Below are 9,657 nucleotides of genomic sequence, written 5' to 3'. Positions count from 1 at the left end.
CTGAACAGGTAATCAAATGGCTAACCCCCCCCAACCCCTCTTTTACACTGCTGCTACTCTTTGTTTATCATCTATGCATAGTCACTTTAACTATACATTCACGTACATATTAATTACCTCAATTAGCCCGACTAACCGGTGCCCCCGCACATTGGCTATACGGACTATTTGCATTGTGTCCCGCCACCCCCCCAACCACCAACCCCTTCTTTTACTCTGCTGCTACTCTCTGTTGATCATCTATGCATAGTAACTTTAACTATATCCACATGTGCATATTACCTCAATTAGCCCGACTAACTTGTGCCCCCGCACATTGACTCTGTACCGGTACCACCTGTATATAGCCTCACTACTGTTATTTTCACTGTCATTTTACTGTTTTTTTATTTTGTATTTCTTTACTTATCTATTGTTAACCTAAACCTATTTTTTTTGTTTAAAAAAATCTACTGTTGGTTAGGGCTTGTACTTACAAATAAGGTCTACTACACCTGTTGTATTCAGCGCACGTGACAAATAAACTTTGATTTGATTTGACCAAGAACCCAATGATCAATCTGACAGAACTACAGAGTTCCTTGGCTGAGATGGGAGAACCCATCAAAAGGACAGCAGTCTGTACAGCACTTCACAAATGGGCTTTATGGGAGTGGCCAGATGGAAGCAAAAAAAGGCACATGACCGAGCTCCTGGAGTTTGCAAAGAGGCACGTGAAAGACTGAGAGCATAAGGCAAAATATTATGTTTTCTGATGATACGAAAATGTAACTCTTAGGCCTAAATGCAAAGCACTATGTCTGGAGAAAACCAGGCACAGCTCAACACCCTTCTAGCACCATCCCTACCGTGAAGAACAGTGGTGGCAGCATCATGCTATCGGAATGCTTTTCAGCAGCAGTGACTGGGAGACTGGTAAGGATAGAGGGAACAATGAATGGAGCCAAATGCAGGCACATCCTTGATGAGAACCTGCTTCAAAGTGCAAACAACCTTAGACTGAGGCAAAGATTTATGTTCCAACAGGACAATGACCTCAAGCATACAGCCAAAGCAATGCTGGAATGGCTTCAGAACAAGAATGTGAAAGTCCTTGAGTGGCATCGTCAAAACCCACACTTGAATCACATTGAAAATCTGTGGAAAGACTTGAAGATTGCTGTTCAATGCCGCTCCCCATCTAATTTATGAGCTTGAGAAAATCTGCAAAGAAGAATGGGAGAAAATCCACAAATCTAGATGTGCAAAGCTGATACAGGCGTACCAAAGACAACTCAAAAATATAATCGCCACCAAAGGTGCTTCTACAAAGTATTGACTCAGGGGTGTGAATACTTATGTCAATTAGATATTTCTGTATTTCATTTTCAATACATATAAAAACATGTTTTCACTTTGTCAACATGTGTATATGGGTGAGAAAATAATAATGTAATACATTTTTAATTCAGGCTGGAACACAACAAAATCTGGAATAAGTCAAGGGGTATGAATACTTCCTGTAGGCACTGTATGTTTAAAAGTGAGTGGCTATTTTTTACAAGGATATAGGTGTATGTTTCTTGTAACCAGATATGATACACCTAACAGAGTAAATTGAAAATATGAAATGTGAAGAATGTTTTCCCTCTTGTTTTAATTACGTTGTTAAATAGATGACATGTTTACTGCATATTTGATTTACATTACATCAATGTAAATATAGTTTGTAAATATTATTTTGTATATTTTTTGTGAAATGTTTCTTAAATCACATTTTAATAAAGAAAATGTATAGACAACAACATAAGTTCTTTATCAGGCAGAGGGTACTAACTCAACCAAAAAGGTATATCAATCCAGTAACTATTTGCATACAGCAGTGATCTAAGCTATGTAAATTTGATGGTTTGCTGAGCTAATAATAAACTGTTGAGATGATAGCCTGTTCAGAAAAAATAATTCCCTTATCATTCACAAAATGACGTTGATGTTCCGAAACAGAGAAGAGTATTTAAAATGGTAATGCCCTAATGGTAGTTGCAGGCGTTAAAGAAACAACAACAAAATGCCATGACTAAAACTGTCAATCTCAGATAACTTGGCCCCTTAAACAATCTAACTTCCCCTTTCATGTAAAAAGTCATGACCATCATGATTTTAGGGAAAGATGATCATTTTGTACATTTGAACTGTGAGTTTGACCAATCCTCCTTTTTAATATTTTTTTATATAAAAACATTGAAAACCTTTATAAGGAAATCCTTCGCAGTGATGAGAACTTGAACTCCTGTACTGTAGTTACCTAGTGCTGATTGATAGACCTATCTGTGATTGACTGACCACACTTCCTAGCTACTCAATCATCTTCATGACATAATCAGAAAGCTCCCATTTCAGTGGGTAATTACACTAAACAAAAACATAACATGAAACAATTTCAAAGATTTAACTGAGTTCATATAGTTCATAAGGAAATCAGTCAATTCAAATGAATTCATTAGGCCCTAATCTATGGATTTCACATGACAGGGAATACAGATATGAATCTGTTGGTCACAGATACCTTAAAAAAGGTAGGGTCTGGATCAGAAAATCTATCAGTATCTGGTGTGAATAACATTTGCATCATGCAAAACTACAAATCGCTGCAAGATCCTGCACGTCATCTCTAGCTGACACTTTTGCTAACAGGTATTGTGTCAATTTAATACTAGCACAAGATAGTTCACATAATTGTCAATTTAAAGATATTTTGCCAATTTTTTCATTATTACATTTAACTAACAGATAGTTAATCCAGAGATTCTTACCTTTGCCTCGATTCGGCAGTCTCGTCCAGATCATCATGGCATTTGTAGTTCTTTATGGTAGCCATATTAGCAGCTAATTTGCATTTCATTTTTGCGGGGTTAATCCAGGCAAATATATTGATAAATCACCTTGTCCTAGTGGGATTTACAGTTATCAAAACATCATGAGAGGGTAAACCTACATGAAACACAGCCTTTATTTTAAGTGTTTCTAAAATCCCCTATGGGAATAATGAATGGTGGAAAAACAATTGGAATCATTTCCCTGTTTGACTGCTAGGTTTTATGGGTATTATGACTCATACTGTCGTAAACTCTATGACCAGTTTAAATACACCAACATCAATTTGATCCCAAATCAAAAAGCCATGTAACATCCTTTTAACACATTTTATTGTTAGAGATATGACCCATTTTTATATATACAAGCACATCTAGGTACGGGATACACTCTAGCGCATTCAAACCACTCCAAAGCATAGTCTTCATTTAGTATAAATGTATAATGAATCAATAAGACAGTGTTTTATATTGTAATGAAATGTAACACTAATCCATCTATTTGTATCCAAGAAAATCTCACATTCTCATCCACTTAGTTTAATTTGTAACCAAGCATACTTTACCTAAAGATACACCAGTCTGTCAATGTTTTTAGTTGCTGAGTTGCTACAAGTATCGTCTGTGAATTGTGTAATAACTTATGCAACCATGAGAACACGGTCTCTGAATATATAATTTTATGACTTAGTGAAGGATGTAGGGGATGAGGGTTTGAGAGCTGAAAGCCTCAGGCCGAGACTCATAACTTGACTGAAAAGGAGGTTCCGCAGGAGCAGCCGTGGTCTGCCTGGGGGTTCTTCAGCATCTGGAAGGAGGAGCGGATCAGCTCATGAGTATAGTCCAGTGTCGAGCCTTTCACAAACTCCAGGCTATCTTGGTCCACAATGATCCCTACCCCTCCCTGCTCAAACACCCTGAGAAAAAAATGGGGTGCAGTAGAAAGAGTTTAGAATGGAATTTTAAAAAAGGAGAATTCGAGGGATTGAGGACAGAGAGATAGCATGTAACACAGTGTAATGATCAGCTATACAAACCCACAGACTGTGTGGTGAAAAAAGCGCAACAGCGCCTCTTCAACCTCAGGACGCTGAAGAAATTTGGCTTGTCACCTAAAACCCTCACAAACTTTTACAGATGCACAATTGAGAGCATCCTGTCAGGCTGTATCACCGCCTGGTACGGCAACTGCACCGCCCCCAACCGCAAGGCTCTCCAGAGGGTAGTGCAGTCCGCACAACGCATCACCGGGGGCAAACTATCTGCCTTCCAGGACACCTTTAGCACCCAATGTCACAGGAATGGCAAAAAGATCAAGGACAACAACCACCCAAGCCCCTGCCCGTTCACCACACTAACATCCAGAAGTCAAGGTCAGTACAGGTGCATCAAAGCTGGGACCAAGAGACTGAAAAACAGTTTCTATTTCAAGGCCATCAGACTGTTAAACAGCCATCACTAACACAGAGAGGCTGCTGCCTACATACAGACTTGAAATCATTGGCCACTTTAATGAATGGATCACTAGCCACTTTAATAATTCTACTTTAATAATGTTTACATACCTTGCATCACTCATATGTATATACTGTATTTTATACCATCTATTGCATCTTGCCTATGCCACTCTGTCATTGCCCATCCATATATGTATATATTCTTATTCCATTCCTTTACTTAGATTTGTGTGAATTAGGTAGTTGTTGTGGAATTGTTAGATTACATGTTAGATATTGCTGCACTGTTGGAACTAGAAGCACAAGCATTTCGCTACACTCGCAATAACATTGCTAACCATGTGTATGTGACCAATAAAATTTGATTTGAAATAATGATTGTGTTAGCACAAATAATTGTGTTCCTGCTGCATGCCATTCAACACATTAAATAGTTCATTCATAATGAGGTCTTCTTGAATGATTACAGAGGTACAATCAATCAATGACAATTACCTGTCATCCTCGTTCCTAGTACTGTCAACGATAAACTTGTACTGGAACCCAGAGCAGCCTCCCCCTTCCACCTGTATTCTCAGGTACTCTCCCTTATCCATGATCTCTCCTAACCTCTGAACAACACACAGAGAAAAGGGTAATTATGTCAGTCCTTGACATTGTGGAGTGTCCTTGTATCACTTGATCAGGGTTGATGAAAGTGAAAGTGAGTGCTTGAGAAAAACAGAGCTTTTACAGCCCACACATATGGGAATTATTTCAAATGAGACGCTACATGGTATACTGTACATGACATGTAAGCAACTTGAGTGAATAATTGCCCTAACCTTAACACATGATGCACTGAGGTATACTTTCTCTTCAACTGGACTGGACTCTGCTGGTTCCTCTTCCGCTGATGTGCTGCTTAATCGAGAGAAATCTGTGTAGAAGGGTTGTGACCTTTGGGAACATCTCAGTAATATTGGTTGGCCCACATTGGTGACAAGGGGAGCAGAGGCCCTAAAATAAATACAATTATTCAGTCAAATCACAGTACCAAAGATGCTCAAGACATACACATCACTCACTTTGAATATACACCACATGACCAAAGGTATGTGGACACCTGCTCGTCAAACATCTCATTCTAAAATCATGGGCATTAATATGGAGTTGGTCCCCCTTTGCTGCTATAACAGCCTCCACTCTTCTGGAAAGGCTTTCCACTAGATGTTGGAACATTGCTGCAGGGACTTGCGTCCATTCAGTCACAAGAGCATTAGTGAGGTCGGGCACTGATGTTGGCTCGCAGTCGGGATTCCAATTCATTCCAAAGGTGTTTGGCAGGGTAGCGGTCAGGGCTCTGTGCAGGCCAGTCAAGTTCTTCCACACCGATCTCGACAAACCATTTCTCTATGGACCTTGCTTTGTGCACGGGGGCATTGTCATGCTGGAACAGGAAGGCCCTTCCCCAAAGTGTTTCCATGAAGTTGGAAGCACATAATCATCTAGAATGTCACTGTATGCTGTAGTGTTAATATTTCCCTTCACTGGAACTAAGAGTCCTAACCCAAATCATGAAAAACAGCCCGAGACCATTATTCCTCTTCCACCAAACTTTACAGTTGGCACTATCCATTCAGGCAGGGGGCGTTGTCCAATTGCGGTGAGCTTTACACCACTCCAGCCGACGCTTCCATGGTTGCTCATTTCATGAAGCTCCCGACTAACAGTTCTTGTGCTGACGTTGCTTCCAGGGCAGTTTGTAACTCGGTAGAGTGTTGCAACAGAGGACAGCACTCGGGGTTCCCATTCTGTGAGCTTGTGTGGCCTACCACTTCGCGGCTCTGTTGTTGTTGTTGCTCTTAGACGTTTCCACTTCAGAATAACAGCACTTACAGTTGACCTGGGCAGATCTAGCAGGGCAACATTTTTACGAATTGACTTGCTGGAAAGGTGGCATCCTATGACGATGCCACGTTGAAAGTCACTGAGCTCTTCAGTAAGGCCATTCTACTGCCAATATCTGTCTATGGAGACTGCATGGCTATGTGCACAAATCTTATAAACCTGTCAGCAACAGGTATGGCTGAAATAGCCAAATCCACTCATTTGTAAATATAGTGTAGTTACAATTTCTTCATCCAAATAAAAACGAATCAACTAGTTAATGCTGACCAACTAAGTACAAATTAATGCAACTCTATGCCTATACTACTGACATATAAGGCCTAACGTTACACTGACAGCAGTGCAGTCTACTAGTTACTACTCCTTACGCCTCGATCACACCGATAGTGTTATGGCATTTTGGTACACCAGAAGTACATTCATTTCCAATGGAACCCTTATGCGTCAACCTGTATGCTTGACAGAAATGGTAGCAGAAGGTGAATGTGTAACTTTTGTTGCACACATATCCAGATGATGCTGCATACCATTTTTCACAAAGCCGCTATCGGTGTAATCGAGGCGTTCGCTGCAGGGAAGGGGTGGCAGGTAGCCTAGGTGGTTAGAGCGTTGGGCCAGTAACTGGAAGGTTGCTGGATTAAATGCCCGAGCTGACAAGGTAAAAATCTGCTGTTCTGCCCCTGAACAAGGCAGTTAACCCACTGTTCCCTGGTAGGCTGTCATTATAAATAAGAATATGTTCTTAACTGACTTGCCTAGTTAAATAAAGGTTAAAAAAGTATATATTTTAAAAAGGGCGTTTGTGCAAAATTCTATGCTTACAGTTTGACGCATATGTTGATAAATCCAATGTAGGTACCACATAGAACGCAATATTACAAGGCAAACACAGCATTCTATTGGAAACCAATGTACTTCTGGTGTACCAAAATGTGATAACACTGTCAGTGTGATCGGGGCGTTACCCCTTGATCACACCAATAGAGAATTTGCGTAAAATAGTAGGCAGCATCATCAGAAGTTCAACATTCACCTTCTGCTACCATTTCTGTCAAGCAGTCTACACATACGTTGGATAAATCCAACATAGGCACCAGAGAACACACTGCCACTGCTCTTGCGAGGCAAACGCAGCGTTCCATTGGAAATGCATGTATTTCCGGGGTACCAAAATGCAATCACACTGTTTGTGTGATCGAGGCATTAGCTTTGGAACACAACATCGGGAGTCTGTTGGTTAATATTGTGGTAAGGTTATTTTTTTCCATCGCCACCCACCAGAACGATGCACAACTCTGGGAGTCTAACCTGCGTCCCAAAGCCTATAGGGATGGGTCCAGCCTTGGGGTCATGTATAAAGGCTCAGTGGATCATGAGAGCTGGCTAGACCCATGTGTAGCTAGATCAAGACACACAACGTTGACTAAGTCCAAAGTATTTGTCTGATTAGATGGTAGGACAATGTTTTATTAACAGCAATCAAACTTTTACGTAGCTAGATGACGAAAGCTTGACTGACACAAAATGATAACCAATGCTGTAATGTTAAGAGAGCGGAATGGACAGAATGAAGTTGTTTATATGCCTTCTTAAACAATTCCCGTATATTTCAATACCCATATAATTGCTTATTGTATACCTAGCAAGGGTCCATGCTCTTGTCTTTGTCGCACTCAACATAGCTCCTCGACCTAGGAATGACATCTTCCATAACACTGTAGCTAGAAAGCCCACCCCCAACATGGAGAAACTGCGGCGTCAGATCAAGTGACGGAAAACGATTGGTCACGACGTCACAAGAAACGCCTACCGTGCAATATATAAAATATCTGATTCGTTACATTCAACGTCAGTCAGCGGACCTGGTAGATTCGCGACATTTTCCTGTGACAAGGAGTGTCTGTCGGCCTGTACCTGAAGCAAAGATGTTTTATAAGTAACCCAAGATAGACCAGAGCCTGTCGTTTCTAATGGGAGAAAATTATTAATCGTGGGCAGAACAAGAAAGGAGGTGGACAGAGCCAAGAACGAGCTAGTGAGATCCTATTGTCGCGTTCTAGCATTTATTTGCATATTTCTGTTAGGGAATACCTACTCTGCGAAGTGCGCGTGTGCAGTAACGCAATTCGCCCTTGCACTCCCAAACAACGCACCTTTTAGAAACGTTGAGAAAGGGTAGTCTACAAAACACCGATTCCAGTTTTGGCAACAAAAAACACTGTATGGTGATCAAATGTTTAATTGATGAGAAAATGTGCAGAATTTCGGCCAAAATCCATATCGCTCAATCTTCTCCCACCTCCGGCAACTGGGCTTCCTCTCATGACCATATTTGGTAGTGAGTGGAAACGCCAAACAGATGCTGGCAGGAATGCTTATCATTAATACATCCGGTGAAATATCTGGCTTATTCTAACTGTGCCTGAAGGACCCAAGCGGTGTGTTTTAAAAAGTTGTTTTGTTCGCCTAATATATATTTTTCACAACTTGTTATAATCGGTGTATATTCAAACGAAGATAGAAAGGTAGTTAACAAGTGAACGTTGGATTGATGGATTTGTTACTGTAGACTAAGGGTTGCCAAACTTTTTTTCGTCCACGACCTCATTTGGATATCTGAAAATTCTCGCGACCCCAACCAGCCAATGTTTACATTTTATTTGGGGCTATGGCAGGCAATTGCAAAACATTCTAACAGTAGAAAATAGTAAAAATAAAGAAAACCCTGGAATGAGTAGGTGTGTCCACACGTTTAAATGGTACTGTATATATACGTTCAAAAGTTTGGGGTCACATTTTCTGTCCTTTAAAATAACATAAAATTGATCAGAAATACAGTGTAGACATTGTTAATGTTGTAAATGACTGTTGTAGCTGGAAACGACTGATTTTTTAAAATGGAATATCTACATAGGCGTACAGAGGCCCATTATCAGCAACCATCACTCCTGTGTTCCAATGGTACATTGTTTTAGCTAATCCAAGTTTATCATTTTAAAAAGTTAATTGATCATTAGAAAACCCTTTTGCAATTATGTTAACACAGCTGAAAACTGTTGTACTGATTAAAGAAGCAATAAAACTGGCCTTCTTTAGACTAGTTGAGTATCTGGAGCATCAGCATTTGTGGGTTCGATTACAGGCTCAAAATGGCCAGAAGCAAAGAACTTTCTTCTGAAACTCGTCAGTCTATTCTTGTTCTGAGAAATGAAGTCTATTCCATGCAAGAAATTGCCAAGAAACTTAATATCTCGTACAACGCTGTGTACTACTCCCTTCACAGAACAGTGCAAACTGGCCCTAACCAGAATAGAAAGAGGAGCGGGAGGCCCCTGTGCACAACTGAGCAGGAGGACAAGTACATTAGAGTGTCTAGTTTATGAAACAGATGCCTTACAAGTCCTCAACTGGCAGCTTCATTAAATAGTACCTGCAAAACACCAGTCTCAACGTCAACA

At 40.4% G+C, this 9,657-nt stretch overlaps 1 protein-coding gene across 1 annotated transcript; it reads right to left on the bottom strand.

The window, feature by feature from the left end:
• Nucleotides 1–3,168: 3,168 nt before the first annotated feature.
• On the bottom strand, nucleotides 3,169–7,953 carry LOC112256708 (iron-sulfur cluster assembly 2 homolog, mitochondrial). The gene is made up of 4 exons (XM_024430145.2): nucleotides 7,839–7,953; nucleotides 5,134–5,308; nucleotides 4,805–4,920; nucleotides 3,169–3,769 (listed from the first exon to the last, which is right to left on the bottom strand). Exons 1-4 carry the CDS (start codon nucleotides 7,940–7,942, stop codon nucleotides 3,595–3,597), a joined length of 570 nt encoding a protein of 189 aa, XP_024285913.1. The 5' UTR covers nucleotides 7,943–7,953; the 3' UTR covers nucleotides 3,169–3,594.
• Nucleotides 7,954–9,657: the final 1,704 nt, after the last annotated feature.

This window comes from Oncorhynchus tshawytscha, linkage group LG08, assembly GCF_018296145.1.
Source record: "Oncorhynchus tshawytscha isolate Ot180627B linkage group LG08, Otsh_v2.0, whole genome shotgun sequence".
Taxonomy (NCBI): domain Eukaryota; kingdom Metazoa; phylum Chordata; class Actinopteri; order Salmoniformes; family Salmonidae; genus Oncorhynchus; species Oncorhynchus tshawytscha.
Note: the sequence above shows the minus strand (reverse complement) of the source record. Positions and strands in the feature narration are given on the sequence as shown.